The sequence below is a fragment of the Perognathus longimembris genome, chromosome 2 (genome assembly GCF_023159225.1).
Source record: "Perognathus longimembris pacificus isolate PPM17 chromosome 2, ASM2315922v1, whole genome shotgun sequence".
Taxonomy (NCBI): Eukaryota; Metazoa; Chordata; class Mammalia; order Rodentia; family Heteromyidae; genus Perognathus; species Perognathus longimembris.
In genome coordinates, this window is record NC_063162.1 from 149,879,148 (window position 1) to 149,898,453 (window position 19,306).

Consider the following 19,306-nt stretch of genomic DNA (forward strand, 5'->3'; position numbering starts at 1 on the left):
TTTGCTTCTGTTTAACCTATACCTCCCTGCTCCCATACATTTCTGGCCACAACCCCAATGAGCTGTTTGTTTGTTTTTTCCTTCCTGTATTATATGATGGGAAATCCTGCCCAGCATCTCCATCTGTATCAGGCCCAAAAAGTTTCTATCCAAATCCTGAGGTGATGATCTCATCTTCAGTCAACTGAAGCAAGTAGTAAAAGGCTCATTTATGGCTCCTGCTCCAGGACCTGCGAATCTGCTAAACTCATTTAGGAAAGGACAACAGTGACACAGTATGACATTTGGGTACTACCACAGTATAGAAAATTTCTAACTCCATCAGGTTTCCCTCAAACATTTCCCTTTCATAACTACTGTCACTGGCCAGATTACCCTTGCATAAAGGATCTGGATGCTGGCAAGAATCATTTGTCACAAAGTCTAGGGAGGATGCTATTTAATCCTTTCTGGCCCTTTGATAAATAACTGGCTGCACTCATAAACATACAACTTAGTCAAATTGCTTTCCATCACCCATAAGACCATTAGAGCAGAACAAAACAACCTCATTAGGACAGTCTCAAAAGCAGTGTCCTGTAAAGTTATCCAAGATAAAATTTGAATTTCCAATAAAGGATTTGACAAAACTTCACCATGTTGCTTTGTGTTTGTTCATTAGCAAAGCCGGTATTTGCTATTAAGTCTAGAAATTGGCATCAGAGCTAAGCTGCCCAAGAGCATGAGTATGGCATTAATATGTGGATGCCCCAAAACTGCCTTATGAAAAAACCACCAGAGTAGGAGTTAAAAACGGAATTCTGGTCCTAGCTTAACATTTCCTACTTGAAAAGGGGCAAATTACTTAATTTATGAAGATTAAAATTTTCTAATTCTCATTTGAGGATTGGAAAAGATGGTAATATTTGGTTCCTTCAAACTATAGAATTTAATATTTTATTTCTATCAGTTTTGAGTATCTCGTGTAGCATTTAGGATGCTTTTGTAAGGATGATTGTTTTTAAGGAAAATGGTCATGGAAAGGAACTCGGGAAGCTGGAGTGTCAATCTTTCAGTTTCCTCATTTCAAATGTGAAGATAACTACTACTAAACAAAAATTTTTGGGAAAATGAGGAAAGGTTAAACCATGCTTTAAAAGATTTATTGCAAGGTTAAGAAGTGTCAGTAGAGCAAGTGCAGTGTCAGTACAGAACAGTTGTTGAGTTAGTCGTCCTAGATGATGTTGATGTTTTCTTCATTTAGATCAGAAACAGAACTGTGTGCACGCAGACCAAAAACAAAGTTTTGTGTAAAATATATCTGGTTGACCCAAGTAATGTGATTTCTCCCAACAACATTTGTAACAAAATCAGTGTTAAGGCCTATATGCCTCAGAGCTACTCAGGAAGCTGAAATCTGGAGGGTTAAAGTTTGAAGCCACCCAGACAAAAAAGTCTGCTACACTCCATTTCTAAAATAGACAGCAAAAAGCCAGGCTGGAGGCCTAGCTCAAGTGATCGAGCACATATGAAACCCTGAATTCAAACACTCATACCAGAAAGAAGAAACCCAGTTTTATGTACTTTGATGAATTAGATCAGAAAAATGGCAGGCAGATTACTAGAGAGACTGGATTAAACATTCAGAGTTCAAAATTAAGGACGTTTGAGAATCTACACAAATTAGTTCTTGGTCCTGAGTTTATAATTTTTTTAAAGTTCAAATATCAATTCAGTAAGCAGCAGGATAAAAATGAACAATTCTAGTGAAACTATCATATTTATGTTTATCGAAACCAAGATGCTGGCAGGCTTGGACCAGCACAGAAGAGAGGGCTGGCCCTTGCACACGTTGGAGGCCATCTTCACCTCTTTTAGAAAGAAGCTTGCACCGCACCATCCTAAGTCGGAGGACAGTTTGTTGAAGAACAAAACGAGACTGGTGACCCCATTGACATCCTGGATTTAACAGTCACCTCACTATGGTTTTCTTTTTTTTCTTTTTTTTTGGCCAGTCCTGGGCCTTGGACTCAGGGCCTGAGCACTGTCCCTGGCTTCTTCCCACTCAAGGCTAGCACTCTGCCACTTGAGCCACAGCGCCGCTTCTGGCCGTTTTCTGTATATGTGGTGCTGGGGAATCGAACCTAGGGCCTCGTGTATCCAAGGCAGGCACTCTTGCCACTAGGCTATATCTCCAGCCCTCACTATGGTTTTAAATAGCTTATTTTTGCATTTGTCAAAGAACACTATGTTTTGGCAGGAGCGCTAGACTTCCTTTTAAGTGAATTTTGATCATATTCAGTAATCAAATCTTCACTTTTAAAAGTGGATTGAGGCTGGGAGTGCGGCTTAGTGGTAAAGTGTTTGCCTAGCATGCATGAAGTCCCCTGTGTTTGATTCCTCAGTACCACATACACAGAAAAAAATTGGTGCTGTGACCCAAGTGGTAGAGTCCTGGCCTTGAGCCAAAGAAACTCAGGGACAGTGTCCAGGCCCTGATTTCAAGCTCCAGGACTGGCAAAAAGAAAAAAAGTTGAGGGCTGGGGATATAGCCTAGTGGCAAGAGTGCCTGCCTCGGATACACGAGGCCCTAGGTTCTATTCCCCAGCACCACATATACAGAAAACGGCCAGAAGCGGCGCTGTGGCTCAAGTGGCAGAGTGCTAGCCTTGAGCGGGAAGAAGCCAGGGACAGTGCTCAGGCCCTGAGTCCAAGGCCCAGGACTGGCCAAAAAAAAAAAAAAAAGAAAAAAAGTTGAATTGACCATTGAGAAGCCACGGAGACAACAATACTGTGATTACCTACATGCAGGGCACCCTCTGCTAGGTGTGGGTTCCTGGGTCTCAGGTGTCAAGTAGAACCTGGTCATTGGCTCACGCCTGTCATCCTAGCTGCTCAAGAGACTTGAGACCTGAGGTTCACGGTTGGAAGCCAACCCAGAGGGAAAAGTCTGTGAGGCTATCTCTAGTTAACTACCAAAAAGCTGTGACTCAAAGTGTGACTCAAGCAATAGCCTTGAGCAAAAAGGCAACGGGGCAGTGTCCGGGCCCTGAGTTCAAGCACATGTATACACACACGCACACACACTTCATCTAGCAAGTTAGAGATGCTGGGCTGTGGATAATTACAAGGACTTGACTTTGCTCAATGCCTACTCCGTGCGGGGCACGGTTCTCATCCTCTTTCCTGGTGTAACCCTGGAATGGGCCGGCGTGGTTTGTCTGCACTCGGGAGGTGACTCTGGAGTCACCACGCCATCGTCGGAGCAGGTGTCCCGCCCTCACCCTCTGCCGAGCACACCTGCAGAATCAACGCCGACGAGTCCGCGGCCGGTCGGTGGCCGGGGACGGGAAGCCGGGCCGTCCCGGAGCGAGGCGGAGCGGGGCGGGCGGCGACCCCGGGCCGGCCCCGCGCGCCGGCGGGCGGGAGCGCCCCGGCCATTGGCTGGCGCGCGGCGGCGGAGGGCGGGAGCGCCGCGCACGGGGACTGTTCGCTCCTACGGGCTGTAGATGGAGCTGTCCGGCCCCGGCGAGGGGGAAGGCGCCCGGAGAACGTTCTTCCTCTCCCTGGCCGGCCCGAGCGGGGAAGCAGCGCTCCCAGGATGCAGTTTGTGTCAACACGGCCGCAGCCTCAGCAGCTGGGCATCCAGGGCCTGGGGCTGGACGGCGGCAGCTGGAGCTGGGCCCAGGCGCTGCCCCCGGACGAGGTCTGTCACCAGGAGCCGGCGCTGCGCGGGGAAATGGCCGAGGGAATGCCGCCCATGCAGGTGGGTGCAGCCCCCGCCGGCGCCATGGCCGCGGCGGCCTCCGTGGGGGCGGGGCGGGGCCGCCGGGCCTGGGGGAACCGGCCGCGCCCGGGGCGCATCCCGCGGTGCCCCGGGCGCCTCGCGCCGTGCGGCGCCGGCCCCGGCTCGGGCTCGGGCGCGGCCCTGGGCGGGCGCGTGGAGTGGGCCCCAACGCAGGCCCCGGGCGGGCGGCAGGCCCCACCGTGCGATCGCCCCGCACCTACCCGCCCCGCCCGGGCCCGGTGCCCGCCGGGACCTGGCGCCGCGGCGGGCCCTTCCTGGAGCCCGGGCCGGGGCTCCCCTTGGCGTCTGGCGAGCCGTGGGATGTGTGTGTGTGTGGGCGGGGGGGGGGGGGGGTTGTTACCGGCAGGCCTGGCTGGAGAAAGAATACCACATCCATGTTTACACTGTAGGTAGTTTGACAAAAAAAAAAAAAAAAGATTTTACGTTCCATCGGCGTCTTCCTGCAAGCCTACCGGCGGATGCACTTTCCCTCCGCACGGGGGTGACCCGGGAGGGGACCACCGGGAGGGGACTTGGTCGCCCTGGGTTGCCAAACTTGGCTGCATATGGAATCACCCGGGTCAGCTTCTAAAACAACTGACGACGCCCAAGACGCACCCCAGAGTCGTTACCTTCGGGTGCCCGGGGTGAGAGGTGAACCGTCCTAGGGTGGTTGGAGAACCAGCGTCCCTGCACTGGGCCTAAAGAGAGGCCTGAGCCGAGGAGACCGAGAACCCTCCTGTCCCCCATAGACTGCACAGTCCTCCTGTTCCCACCTGATTCTCTCTCTGGATTGTTACAAGTCAGCCAGGAGGGCCTGGGCCATCTCGGATCATTTTTCAGCTTCTTGATCTTCAAACCTGTGAAACCAAAGTGGCCCTTGACTTCCTAAACTTGTGTCAGCCCCATCCCCTTCTGGGAGCTAGGCCCCGTGGAGGCCTCTTTGAGAGAGCTCAGATGGCTTGATGGAAGCAGAGCTGTCCCTTACCCAGCAGGGGCTGCCCTTACTAGGGACCTGCTGCTCTTTCATATGTCAGGGAGGGGATTCCTAGGGCTGTGAGGTAGTCCTCTGGCTGTCACAGCTTCTCTGAGTTTGGGAAAATAGCCATGTGATGACAAAGGTCTGTCCCCGGACCCACTCCAGTTTACCTGAGCTGAGGGCTTATGCGGCAGGAGCAGCATAAACAAAAAGGGACACTTCCTCCTGCTCTATGTAGGAAGGTCAATGATCAGCTTGTGTCACCGTCCTGCAAGCCCTTGGTGCTGGCATGCTAGGTTCCCCATCTCCAGATCAGCAACCAACCATGGCACTCTGTTGGCCACAGGACTCAGCTACCACCTTGCACCTCCCTGGCCTCACCTTCTGCATAGAAGGTGGGTGCAGGAAGATAAAGGGGAGGCTTTATGACATGAGGTACCCCCTCCATAGGAAGCAGGGAGCAACCCAGAGCTTTAACTCTAGTCTCTCATGGAAGTGAAAGGGATTCCTCCTCGCTTATAAGTGACTGTTTTTAGTAAATCCATTTAAAAAATTTACTTGATTGTTATTTTAAAAGTGATGTACAGAGGGATTATAACTACTTGAGTCAGGTAATGAGTACATTTTCTTCCATACAGTGTCGTCCCTTTACTCCCTCTCTCCCAGTCCCTTCCTCCTAGTAAATTCATATTTTGCCAAATAGTTATGAAAAGATAGTTAAAAAAAAAACCTGTGCACTTGTGGCTCATGCCTATAATCCTAGCTACTCAAGAGGCTGAGATCTGAGATCACAGTTTGAAGCCAGAAAGCTTATTTCCAATTAACCAGCAAAAGTTGGAAATGGAACTATGGCTTGTATGGTTGAAGACCATCCTTGAGGGAAAAGCTAAGGGACAGAGCCCAGGCCCTGAGTTCAAGTCCCAGCACCTACATGCACACATGTGTGCGTGTATACACACACACACACACACACACACACACATTGTTTTACATGGACTTAAAAGAAAAAGCTGCTGAAGTTGGGAACTGGTACCTCACACCTGTAATCCTAGCTACTCAGGAAGCTGAGATCTGAGGGTCAAGGCTCAAGCCAGCCCAAGCAGGAAAGTCTGTGAAACTCTGGCTTCCAATTGACCACACACACACACACACACACACACACACACACACACACACACACACACACGCCAGAAGTAGAGCTGCAGCTCAGGGACAATGTCCAGGCCTTGGCCTGGCACACAAACACACACAGGCTACTGATCTGCCCCTTAGCTTGTGTGTTTTGGTCACTTCCTTGGTTTGCAAAGTGTCTGTTACCTGTGGCACCTGGGTGGTGCTCACAGATGACCAGCTACTTCTCTTTGCCTCAGTGTCATTATCTTATCTTTCAGGCAGAAATAATCATTCTTGCCCTAACCTGCTGAGAGCTTGTCAGACAACCTACATGAAAATCTTAACTTGGGACAGAAATCTTGAGGCAAAGTTTATCGTTAAGTGTAGTCAATGAAGAAAGCAGGAGTTCTAGTCAGAATAAAGGTCTGTGACATTTTAGGTGAGGTTCTATGACCTTGGTTCACCATGGTAAATCCAACAGCCTGACTCCCACAGGCAGGAAAATGGGAGAGTGGCTAGTTGGATGGATGGATTGGCTGCTCTAGTTATTGCTAGGGTCATTAATGAGCACCATAGTTTGTAAGGGCGGGGTCTTTGGAGGAGAATGAGAGTGTGATGTTTAATTAATTGTTCCTTATTTCAAGTCACCTTCCCCTTTACACATATTCTTTTTTTTTTTTTGGCCAGTCCTGGGCCTTGGACTCATGGCCTGAGCACTGTCCCTGGCTTCCTTTTGCTCAAGGCTAGCACTCTGCCACTTGAACCACAGCGCCACTTCTGGCTGTTTTCTGTATATGTGGTGCTGGGGAATTGAACCCAGGGCCTCATGTATACGAGGCAAGCACTCTTGCCCTTTACACATATTCTGTGTGTGTATATGAGTGTGTGTGTGTCCTAGTGCTTGAATTCAGGACCTCATGTTTGCTTGGTTTTCTTGCTCACAATCATTGTTGTGCTAGTCAGCTTTTGCCAGGCAATTGGCAATTCAAAGCCAGGCTGGTTTTGAATCATAAGCCTCAGATCTCCGTATCTTAAGTAGTTAGGGTTGTAGGTGTCCGCCACCTGCACCTGAATCCTTTACGTTTTCTTATCCTTGGCTGTCTCTCTTGTGCTCTTCACACAGGCTCAAGAATGGGACATGGATGCCCGGCGACCTATGCCTTTTCAGTTCCCACCCTTCCCAGATAGGGCTCCCGTCTTCCCTGACCGCATGATGCGGGAACCCCAGTTACCTACTGCCGAGATCTCACTCTGGACCGTGGTGGCCGCCATTCAGGCTGTGGAGAGGAAGGTGGACGCCCAGGCTAGCCAGCTCCTAAACCTGGAGGGACGCACGGGGACAGCAGAGAAGAAGCTGGCCGACTGCGAAAAGACGGCCGTGGAGTTCGGGAACCACATGGAGAGCAAGTGGGCCGTGCTGGGGACCCTGCTGCAGGAGTACGGGCTGCTGCAGCGGCGCCTGGAGAACCTGGAGAACCTGCTGCGAAACAGGAACTTCTGGGTCCTGCGGCTGCCCCCAGGGACCAAGGGCGAGGCCCCCAAGGTAAGTGACAGTCCAGGGGCAGGCGGAGGGAAGGAACGGCCTAGGTGAACAGTTGGTTTCATCTGGTCAGGCCTTGCAGTCTTCACTAGTTCCCTGTTTACTAAAGGATAAGTGAGACAAAATGAATGGGTTAACTTTCAAAAGCCGGAGGTAGAGGAGACCTGAAGGTGTGTATTGGCAGGGAGGAAAGGGCGAGGCCGGAGCTTGCCAACATCCCCCTGAAGTCAGAGAGAACCAGGAGATGCAGGAAGGCTGGAGAAAGGTCTTGGGAGAGTCAAGTTTGCCACAAGCTTCCCAGGGCACAATGCGAAGTGTCAGCGATGGCAGCCGTGGGACAGGCAGTATGGATTTAAGACAAGTGTTGACTGTAGAATTTTGTGGTTTGTTTTCTAACAGCAATGAACAAAATGGGGCATGTTGGTTTTCCCCAGGCTGGAGATGTGCCCCAGTCTGGTGATCTAAATGCTAGCTCTGGTTCTAAAGATGGATGGGAAGCACACGAGTGTGCACATGGCACCCGCACAGGGCATTCTGGGTCGAGGAATGACGTTTCTTTAAGAGCTTGCACTTAGGGCCTGTCACTCTATCACTTGGACCACAGCTCCACTTCCAGCATTTTGGGGGTTAATTAGAGATAAGAGTCTTTTGGATTTTCCTACTCACACTGGTTTTGAACCACCATCCTCAAATCTCAGGCTCCTGCGTAGCTAGGATTACAGGTGGGAGCCATCGTGTTTAGCTTTACCCTCACAGTTTTGTGTACCTGGTGTGAGGGCTGCCGTTGGTAGTTGCTGTGAGGCTACTGATCACTGTTCAGGCCAAGATCTGTTTACGTGTTTATCTGTTGCTTCTTTCCGGTCTGTTCCACCCAGGCCAGCGTTGGCCCTGTACTAATAGACAAGGACTAGGAGATAGGGAGAGTCAAGGGATTGGATTTCAGTGTGAGTGAGAAGCTGGTTCTGTGGGGATGTGAGATGTGTGGGAAGGAAGGCCGTGGTCGCAGGGGGAACCTCAGTGGTAAATCGGGGAAGTGAAACTCGTTTTGAACAATTTGGTCCTAGGAGAAAACCTGCTGGTATCAGTTAAAATGGATATAGCCAGACTTCTTGTAGCCCATTGGTACCTGCACCCGCACGTGATTCACTGACGGTGGGCCACGGCTCCGGCTGTGGAGAAAGGTCCCCAGGAAGATGGCCCACCCAAGGCTGTCGCATGTGCCTTTGGATTTTATATGGTTTAGTAACAAAAATGTCACCTTTGTAGATACCAGTGTCCTGACCTGAAATACAAGCTTTAGCACAGGGTTTTTACTATACTCAGCTCTGTGATTTCCCACTGTGGAAAACATTGCTATTGGAAATCCAAGAAGGTAGCTGGATGGAGAGTTCTGACTTCGTGGAAATGGATTCGTGTGGGCTGGGGTTCTGAGTTTGGGATTTGGGGATCAAAGACCAGACTGTAGGCTGGGCTGGTGCCCATGGCCCACAGATAAAGGAGGTAAGGAACAGCAGGAGACGCTAGACTAAAATTCTTGTTGGCCCAGGTCCCTGTGACTTTTGTGGACATTGCTGTCTACTTCTCTGAAGACGAGTGGAAGAACTTGGATGAGTGGCAGAAGGAGCTTTACAATAACCTTGTTAAGGAAAACTACAAAACTCTGATGTCCCTGGGTAAGAATGCCTTCCTATAATGGCTGTCATGCCAAAGTATGCAAATGGAGATGGAGAAGTAGATAATGGAAAGCTCTCCTAGTGCCCTGATCAGAATTTACTCGTCAACTTCCTGCAGCCCTTCTTTCTCTTCCATCTCACTTGTAGACACAGAGGGCCCAGTGCCCAAGCCAGATGCTCCAGCCCAGGTGGAGCCCAGAGAAGAGCCTTGTGTGTGGGAGCAACGGCACCCTGAAGAGAGAGAAGTCCCAGTGGATGCAGACACAGGTAATGGCAGCTGAAGATAGGGCCGGGTCCCCGAAGGGTGGGAGAAGAGAGCTGTGTGCCCCATAGACCATGCTGGGAGACACTGTTAAATACAGTCAAGAAGGAAGAGCTAGGCGCTGGTGGCTCACACCTATAATCCTAGCTACTCAAGAGGTTGAGATCTGAGGATTGTGGTTCAAAGCCCGTGCAGAATAGTCCCTGTGAAACTCTTATCTCCAATTAACCACTCAAAAAATGGAAGTGGCACTGTGGGTCAAAGTGGTAGAGCGCTAGCCTTTAACAAAAGAGCTCAGGAACAGCGCCCAGGCCTTGAGTTCAAGCCCTAAGACCGATAAAAAAGAAAAAAAGAGGGCTGGGAATATGGCCTAGTGGCAAGAGTGCTTGCCTCATATACATGAAGCCCTGGGTTTGATTCCCCAGCACCACATATATAGAAAATGGCCAGAAGTGGCGCTGTGGCTCAAGTGGCAGAGTGCCAGCCTTGAGCAAAAAGAAGCCAGGGACAGTGCTCAGGCCCTGAGTCCAAGCCCAGGATTGGCAAAAAAAGAAAGAAGGAAGGAAGGAGTGTGTCTTGAATTGCTTCCAGGGGCCAACTCTGTTGTGGTGGAGATTTGATAATCACTTCACAGGAAAATATCTTGGCTTAAACCTGCAGCATGGTTATTAGTCCTTTGCTTTGTTAAAGCTGACTTGTAACCACAGTTAAGCTAGAGAGAGAGATCTGAATATGCATGTGTAAATCAGAAGTTTCTCCAGGAGACGGGTTGCCAGGAGCATCCACTTCCCGGTCCTCCCCAACCTCTGGCAAATACAGCGTCTGCGTTCTCTCTAGGTTTTCTTTTCTTGTGGTGGGTGCTTCCTTTCACCCACTCCTTCCTCCCATTCATCTGGCTTTGCAGATGTTTGGTTCCGCAGCTGTGGTTACAGTACCAGTATTAAGCTTCCCACCTTTGGTGCACTGTGACCTCAGCAGTGTCACTGAGTTATTAAACATCATTGGGCACAAAACAGAACAGGAACCACTACCTTTATTTTACAAATGAAACAGGCAGACTGAAACCCCAAGAGGCAAAATGACTCAGGCACCCAAGTTGGTAGCAGAGGTGAAACCAGAATTTCCGTCTTCAAGTTCCTCACCCAATCTTTCTTCTGTTGTCTAAGCTATTTCTTGCCAGGAGCTAGTACACAGAATGCCAGAATGTCTTAGGACTTATTGTTGACTTTTATGCTTACAGATGTTGTGTGCTTGGTTAGGACTTACTCTGCTTCTTTGGCTGGCTGGCTGCTTCATTATCACATATGCACACATATGTTTGCACACATGTGTATTTTCTACTTGGGTAAAAAACAAGGACAAATCGCTTTTACACAAAGTTAAACAGGTGACTGAGTCCAGTTACAGAGTGCAATTTCAGTCTCTCCCTGGCCTTTCTCATACTTGATTTTGTTGCCTATCATGTTTTCTTGGATGTTGATTCTCTGCTCTTGGAGTCTTCTGCTCTTCAGGATCCTTTGGGGCTCCAACAGGAACCAGAAATCCCTGTCCTCACCCCACCCAAGTACTAGCAGCCATGCCCCTGACCCCAGAACTTCCTGCTGACCCACATACAGAAAAATGTCTCTCAGTGGCATGGTTCTCTGCCCCTAGGAGCGGAACCCCTGGTACCTGCACAGGACGTGCCCTCCCAGGTCAAGAGGGAGGAAGCCCTGTGTGTGCGGAGCCAGCGGAACCTGGAAGAAAGAGCTATCCCCACGGAATCCATCACCGGTGAGTGAGCCAAATAGCCATCTGCCCCGGGAGAGGAAAGGAGGGTTGAGAGGGCAGTCCGCGGCTTGAGTGAGTGTCAGCAGAGGAAAGGAGGGTTGTGAGGGCAGTCTGCGGCTTGAGTGGGTGTCCCCTGCGGGTTCCAGGATGGGAAGCCATGGCGGCAATGGCAAGGCTGCAGGTGCTTGTGGGGCTGATTCAGGGTTTTTCCGGGGATGCAGAAATGGCACTCAGCATGAGGATGCACGACCTTTTTGGTAGTTTATTGGAGATAAGAGTCTCCAAGTGGCTGGGAACGGGGCTTAGGGATGGCGTGCTTGCCTAGCATGCATGAGGCCCTGGGTTCTATTCCTTGGTATCACAGTAAACATAAAAATAATAGATGAATAAAATTAATTAATTTAAAAAGAAGAGTCTCGCAGACTTTACTGCCTGGGCTGACTTTTAATCAGAATTCTCAGATCTCAACCTCCTGAGTAGCTAGGGTTACAGGCAGGAGCCACTGGCACCCAGGTGGAATTTCTTCTTTCTTGGAGTTGGTCCATATCTATCTATCTGTCTGCCCCACCCCCTCTCTTTGTGCTGCTACTGGGGCTTGAACTCAGGGCCTGGGTACTGTCCCTTAGCTTTTGCTCTCAAGACTGGTCCTCTAGTACATGAGCTCCACTTCTGGCTTTTTGCTGGTTAATTGGAGATAAAGAGTCTCATGGACTTTTCCTGCGCAATCTGGCTTTTCACCTCAATCCTCACACCGCAGCATCCTAAGTAGCTTGGATTTTAACCATGACCTACTGGTACCCAGTGGTAAATTAGGTTTAAACATTGCTGAAGAAAAATGTTTCCTATTAGAAAAGTCTTGCCCAAATGAGGCTGCTAAAAGGCTTCCTGGGAGGTTTTTTCCCTGGGAAAGTCCTTTATGAGGATCTGTGTGTCCCGTTGAGGTCTCAGCAGTCCAATGAGGATTTCATTCTGGCGGATTAAGTCTCTGGAGAAATTCTGTGTGTGTGTGTGTGTGTGTGTGTGTGTGTGTGTGTATCTGTATTTGTGTGTGTTTGTGTTTGTGTCTGTGCATACTGATACTGGAATACTGGAATTTGAACTTAAGATGGGAGCATGGCTCGTTAGCGTTTTGGCCGAAAGTCAGTACTCTAACACTTGAGCCACAGCTCTACTTCTAGCTTTTTAGTGATAAATTGGAGATAAGAATCCCATAGAAGGCTGGGAATGTGGCTTACTGGTAGAGTGCTTGCCTAGCATGTATGAAGCCCTGGGTTCAATTCCTCAGTACCACGTGCACAGAAAAAGCCAGAAGTGGTGTGGTGGCTCAAGTGATAGAGAACTAGCCTTGAGCAAAAGAAGCTCAGGGACAGTGCTCAGGCCCTGAGTTCAAGCCCAGGACTGACAGTGGAAAAAAAAAATCTCATAGACTTTCTTGCTGAGGTTGGCTTTAAACTCTGATCCTTAGATCTCTTTCTCTTGAGTTGCGAGGTGACAGGTATGAGCCAGTGGACTCACTCTGTGCTCTAAAATCATTGTTAATTTACTCCCTTGTAACATCCATTGATTTGTAGCCAGAGTGCCATTCATTGGCTACAGTGATTTGGACCTTTCATTAATTATAATAATTTAGTTATACTTGTGCCTGATTTTTAAGGAAATGGAATGGAATAAGATCAGAGATTTGTTCAAAACACATACCAGAGATGATTTCGCTTCTTCTGAAGCTTTTGCTGCTTTTGTTTCCACAAGTAGATTCCCCCATCTCTGCCCAGGACCTCTTGTCTCGGATTAAGCAGGAGGAACAGCAGTGCGTATGGGACCAGCAGGATTTGGCAGAGAGAGATATCCCCACGGACCCCAATTCAGGTAAGAAAGCTGTCAGAGTAACATCTCTAGGTCGCAGGAATCATTACATCCATCATTTATTGTGTCAGTGAATAGACACTAAAATTACCTTGGCATTGATGGTTTTTTTTTTTTTTTTGAGCAATCCAAACAAACAAAGTCGTTTATATTTTCTGGACTTTCTCTTGAGTGAGTGTTAGTTCAATCTCTCCCCGAAGATTTTGGTGGGGGGGGGGGGGGGGCGCGGTTAGCCATTCAGGAAACCTCTCAGGTTGCCCAGGCATTTGAAGAGCTGAAAGGTCCGTATCATCCTTCTAGAAGTTCTGATACTAAAGATCGTCCTTATCCCATACCAGCCAGAGAAAGTGAGCAGCAGGGTCTAGGAGTCCTTGACCGGGCAGACACGGACGCACAGCCGCCCTGGAGCCTCTTCGGGAGCGCTGGCTGCTGCTTCTGCCTTGCTGAGTTTGGAGTCAAGCCGGTCAGCCGAGGCGCTGTGGGCTCAGCTGAGCTGAGCCTTGTGCGGGCCTGCCCTGGCCCTACAGTCCCACAGGAGCTCGGTGGACAGTTAGGAGACCTGCGTTCTAGCCTGGTTCTGTCATTGCTCGGGCTTTGGGATGACCTTTCCCCTCTCTGGCCACTTCAAAAGGTAGCAGGCCATGAGAGCCCATGGAGGCTGGGTGCTGGTGGCACACACCTGTAATCCTAGCCACTCAAGAGGCTGAGACCTAGAGATCAAGATTCAAAGCCATCCCTGGAAGAAATGTCTGCGAGACTCTTAGCCTCCAGTTAACCATCAAAAAGCTGGAAGGGGAGGTGTGGCTCAAGTGGCAGAGTGCCAGCCTTGAGTGAAAAAGATGAGAGTGCAAGGTCCTATGTCCAAGTCCCAGAATAAGAGCGTGCACACACACACACACACACACACACACGGAAGGCAAGAGTTCCATAAATACAAATGTACCTGTGAACTGAGTGAACCTCTGCATGCAATGTTTTTGGTGTGTTTTGTTTTGTTTTGTTTTTTTGCTGTATCTTTTGTACTCATATAGGGCCTGAACTCAGGACCTGGGTGCTGTCCCTGAGCTCTTTTGCTCAAGACCAGTGCTCTACCACATGAGCCACAACTCTACTTCTGGCATTTTGTGATTAATGGGAAATAAGAGTCTCACCAGGACTTTTCCTGACCGGGCTGGCTTTGAACCACTATCCTCAGATCTCAGCCTCCTGAGTAGCTGGGGTTACAAGCATGAGCCACCAGTGCCTGGCCTGCAGAGCTTTAGTTACCTTCAGTGGGATGCTGGGGGAAATGACTGAAGTCTAAAACCACCTTCTTTCCTGTCAACAGAATCTCTGATCTCAGCACATGATATTTTGTCCTGGATCAAGCAGGAGGAGCAGCCATACCCATGGGGCCCACGTGACTCAATGGAAGGAGAACTCGGACTAGACTCTGGCCCTAGTGAGTCCTTTACACCCCTGCGGGGAGCCTGGGGTGAAAACATGGCAGAGATGGCCAGAAAAGTGGTCTCTACTCCTGAGCAGTAGCGGGAGCAGAGAAGAGACACAAATCCTAAGAAGGGTGGCTACAAACCACCCTCTTCACAGTTCCTCCACAAGCTGCAACTGATTAGGGAGCGGGGGCTCTCCAGGGAGGGAGAAATGAGCCGGCTGGCCACTGGAGAGGAAATGGAGGGAAAGGCCTAGAAGATGCCTAGATATAGACAGCGCCTCTTGGATGGGGCCGGAGGTCACTGTCCTGAGTCTGCTCAGAGCCTTGACTCCTCCCAACTATCTTCCAAGGCATGGGAGCTGTGGCCTGAACCCCCTAGGATACCGGAGAAAGATGCATTGCAGAAACAGAAGCCATTCCCTGGGGAGGCAGATGGTGGAAAGCCATGGGAACCTTGTCAGGGACCAGGCACCCTCAGACTGGGTGAGACCCAACCATCCCAGCTGCCCAGACTGAAAACTCTGGGGTTATGGTCCCAGCTCCCAGCATTGAAATTCCCTAGGCGAGTTTTCACTTTGGGTAAATTCTGACACCTGCAGAGCGTACCTGACACTAACCCTCAGACAGCCCTAATTCCTGTCTCCGCGGTCAGCGGTCCCCTCTGCAGTGGACTTCTGTCTAGTGGAAGCTCCTGGAGGACTGTCCTGCCGGATCACTTTCGGTGCCGCTAGCTTGACAGGCAGGAGGACCCTCTAGACGATCAATCTGCCCAGTTTCCTCACTTTTAGAGAAACCGAGGCCCAGAGGGACGATGACCCAGTCAGTCCCCTTTAGAGAACAGGGTGAGATCCTGAAGAGGTCGCCATCCCCACGCCCATTTTCTGGTCTCCTCCCAGGTGACAGCCTGTTGCTGGTGAAGAACGCAGCCCCCGCCCCTCCGCAGCCCCATCAGCAGAGCCTGCCCCCGCTGCCGGTGCCCGAGCACCCTGGCGGCCCGGGCGGCGGCCGCGCGCTGCTGGACGACGGCGGCTTCCCCACGCTGCCGGGCGAGCGGGGCGTGGGCGAGGCCCCGGCGGCAGGTGGGGAGGGCAGCGCGGGGGGCAGCGGGGGCGGCCCCGGCGGCGGCGGCGGCGGGGGCGGCGGCCCGGGGGTGGGAGCCGGCTGCGGCAGCTGCTGCCCCAGCGGCCTGCGGAGGAGCCTGCTGGGGCACGGGGCGCGCAGCAAGCCCTACTCGTGCCCGGAGTGCGGCAAGAGCTTCGGCGTGCGCAAGAGCCTGATCATCCACCACCGCAGCCACACCAAGGAGCGGCCGTACGAGTGCGCCGAGTGCGAGAAGAGCTTCAACTGCCACTCGGGGCTCATCCGCCACCAGATGACGCACCGCGGCGAGCGGCCCTACAAGTGCTCCGAGTGCGAGAAGACCTACAGCCGCAAGGAGCACCTGCAGAACCACCAGCGGCTGCACACGGGCGAGCGCCCCTTCCAGTGCGCGCTCTGCGGCAAGAGCTTCATCCGCAAGCAGAACCTGCTCAAGCACCAGCGCATCCACACCGGCGAGCGCCCCTACGCCTGCGGCGAGTGCGGCAAGAGCTTCCGCTACAAGGAGTCGCTCAAGGACCACCTGCGGGTGCACGGCGGGGGCGCCCCCAGGCCTCTGCAGGCCCCGCCCGAGAGGGACTAGGGCTGGGCTGGGGGTGGGGGAGGTGGAGGGTGGCGGAGAGGGGCCCGGAGGGCTGGGGCGATCGGGGCCTTCCGGGGATCCCCACCATCGCGCCCCCATTCCTGCCCTGCCCTCAGCGCACCTCCCACTGGAAATCGGGCCCGGGGACGGCACTCCAGGCCCGGACGATGGCGCGCGGGGGGGGGGGGGCGGGCGGGTTTGGGGGGGAACGGCCTGAGTGGACAGCCAGCCCAGCTCTGAAGGCGTTCGGAATGGCCGGGGAAGTTGCCGCGGAGATGACGACAGCAAGGAGGCCGGAGTGGCCAGACCGGCCTCAGGTTATGATCAGGGACCGTGACCAGGAGGTGGAGGGGGGAGCCTCAGAGCCCTTCTGGAGGAAGGAAAGCCCACCCTGCGGGCCGGAGGCGCCCTGGAAGAGGAAGCCACGGTGCGCTAAGGGCGGCACCTCGTGCCATCACTGCCTCGCGCTCCACGGCGCTTTCTACTTTTGTAAAGTGTTTTCTATCCGTTATCTGTCTTCGCCCTGAGCCTGTCCCTCCCAGAGAGGCGGGGTAGGGTTCACCCGACGTGGTGACCGAGGAAAGGGTGACACAGGTGAGATCGTGTACCCACCCAAGACCAGACAAGAGCAGCGAGGCGGAGCCGCCCCCCGGGCGCGGGCCCAGCGCAGTGTCCTGGCCACACACACGCTGCCTACCTCCTTGGCCTGAGAGACCGCTCTCGCCTGGCCTCCTGGTCTCTGTCCCCCTTCCTCCCCTTGAGTGTCCCCCGAGGTCCCCTCCCTCCACCCAGAAGCCACAGCCGCCCACCCTTGGGGTTCCTGGGATGAGGAGTGGCTTGGGTTCTAGAAGACCTGCGGGGCTCACCTGGGCGCAGCCTGTGCCCCCTGCCCACCCTCCTCTCCTTTCCACCCAAGCCCCTCTGTCGCGTGCAGCAATAGATCCTCACTGCACAGCAGAGCCTGCCCTCCAGAGCCGGGCCAGAACCCGCCCTATGGCTTCCTCCTTCCGTGGGCCTGGGGCTGGGGGACAGGGCAGCCGCCAAGGCGTGAGTCTTCTGCCCGGGTGGGCCGGGCCAGCGGGTGCTGGAATCTGCACCTCAGACTCTCTCCTGCCCTGGGCCTCCCAATTGGTGCTATCCGTGCAATGGCCATGCTCACGGACATGGACCCAGACCCCACTAACGCTCCGATCCTGCAGTCACCTTGGGAAATCCCCAAAGGACTCCCTCTCATGTTGGTGCATCACTCCGTGGCTCCCAGTCTCCATTTCAGCATTTTGCATGGCCAGGCGCTGGGGTGGGGTGACGTGCCCCAGGACCCTTGTTTGTGTCAAAAAAAGAAAAAAAAAAGGCTTTTCTTGAGCCTCCTGTCTCCAGCCTGGGAGACATTGGGCAGCCACCCCCGGGCGAGCTCTCTAGCTTCTGCTCTGCTCATCCATGTTGCGCCCCTTCTCCTTAGAACCCCCCCCTTTTTTTGCCGTGCAAAGGGAATTCTTGAATTAAATAAAAGATAACCAGATTGCAAACTGCATGTGCACTAAGCTGGAGGCTTCTCCAGTGTGGCATCCCACAGTAAAGCCTCAATTAACCGGGATTTTTTTTTTCCTTTTTCTTCATTTGGCTCTTTGAAGGAGGACAATCTTAGGAAAATGAGTCAAGATGAAACAAAAACGGAACACAGACACGGTTCAGTAGAGTAGAAGGGGACCTTCGGCCATCAGGATGGTGGTTGCAGGGAGACTGCAACTTCTCAAAAGCATAGGCGGAAATATTCTCATAATCTAAATCATGGAAAGTAAGATCCAGATTGTTCTGGCTGTTGGAAGTGTGAGGAAGAGGGAGAAATTGCTATGGAAATGGAGATTTAATGGGGCTTGGGCTTGTAATCCTAGCTACTCAGGGGGCTGAGATCCAAGGATCGCAGTTTAAAATCAACCAGAGCAAGAGATATAAAATTAACCACCAAAAAGTTGGAAGGGGAGGTGTGTTTCAAATAGGAGAGCCTTGAGGGCTGGGAATATGGCCTAGTGGTAAAGTGCTCACCTCAAATAGGAGAGCCTTGGACTGGGAATATGGCCTAGTGGTAGAGTGCTCGTCTCGTATACACAAAGCCCTGGGTTCGATTCCTCAGCACCACATATATAGAAAAAGCTGGAAGTGGTGCTGTGGCTCAAGTGGCAGAGTGCTAGCCTTAAGCAAAAAGAGCCAGGGACAGTGCTCAGGCCCTGAGTCCAAGCCCCAGGACTGGCCAAAAAAAAATAGGAGAGCCTTGAGTAAAAACACTATGGGATGGCACCCAGGCCCTGAGTTCAAACCCTATATTGGGGGGGGGGGGGAATAGGTGTTTAAAATACTTGAGCACATAGCTTGAGTCTAACCCTTTTACTCTCAGGAAGCTGATTCCCAAAGAGGTTTAGCTAGTGAGAGCCAAGACTACCATTCCCTGGAGCCTCATCTAGTGGGCCCCGCCACAGAAAGTGCCCTCAGCTACACTATGATCCTCCTGCCTCCCCCAGTGCTGGGATTACAGGCAAGCTTCACCATCCCTGCTCAGAAAAAAAAAAAAAAAGGTTCTTCTAAGTGCTTCAATTAAAAATGGTTGCATGGAGTAAAAGATCAGTGGGGGAAAAAAAAATGGGGCAGAAAGAGTAAAACTTGTTTCCTCCTAGACGCTCACTACCCACTGCTCAGAGCTTCTGTGTTCAACTTCCCAAATGTTTTGCTTCCTCAGCTCAATGTATCCTTTCTGGACTTTTTGCCCCGAGCATCCTAGGAAGTTTAGGCAGGCAGGAGTCTGATTCCTTCCTTCTGCAACTGCCACCAGACTACTGGATACCGGCCGAAGCCTGGAAAGCGGCTGCTCTTCAGACAAGGATGGTCAGCAAAATGAACTTCATCACCTCAGCCCCTTTAGTTCCTTACTTGCCCATCTGTGAGAGGGAGGGGAATTCTGGGAGGCTGAGATGGAGGAGGGGTGGGGGCTGGGCTCATTTTTCACATTTAGTAAACACCTAATGAATAAACAAGTGTAAGCCTCAGTCCTTGCCCTCTTTAGGCCTGAAATCTACTAGAGAAGGTGTTTGCAAGAGCAAAGCCATTAGAAAGGGAGTGTGTATCCGAGGCTGGCCCCTGGATAATGTGCTTGGTCTTCTAGCTTGCCACAATGACACTAATAGAAAGCCCGAAGAAGCCATTCAGAAGCAAGGCACCATACCTGCAAACCCTTC

General features: G+C 51.8%; 1 protein-coding gene across 1 annotated transcript; it reads left to right on the forward strand.

Annotated features, from left to right (window-relative positions):
* The first annotated feature begins 3,483 nt into the window (after positions 1 to 3,483).
* On the forward strand, positions 3,484 to 16,087 carry Znf282 (zinc finger protein 282). Its single transcript, XM_048340434.1, has 8 exons — positions 3,484 to 3,745; positions 6,982 to 7,401; positions 8,945 to 9,071; positions 9,219 to 9,338; positions 10,987 to 11,106; positions 12,856 to 12,969; positions 14,294 to 14,407; positions 15,295 to 16,087. The coding sequence occupies exons 1-8, from the start codon at positions 3,581 to 3,583 to the stop codon at positions 16,077 to 16,079; spliced, it is 1,965 nt and encodes a 654-aa protein (XP_048196391.1). The 5' UTR covers positions 3,484 to 3,580; the 3' UTR covers positions 16,080 to 16,087.
* The last annotated feature ends 3,219 nt before the right edge of the window (positions 16,088 to 19,306 follow it).

Coding starts and splice junctions, on each gene's coding strand:
- Znf282 (XM_048340434.1), top strand. CDS start 3,581: ATGCAGTTTGTGTCAACACGGCCGCAGCCTCAGCAGCTGGGCATCCAG. Junction 7,402..8,944: donor CCAAGGGCGAGGCCCCCAAG/GTAAGTGACAGT, acceptor TTGTTGGCCCAG/GTCCCTGTGACTTTTGTGGA. Junction 9,339..10,986: donor CCCAGTGGATGCAGACACAG/GTAATGGCAGCT, acceptor CTCTGCCCCTAG/GAGCGGAACCCCTGGTACCT.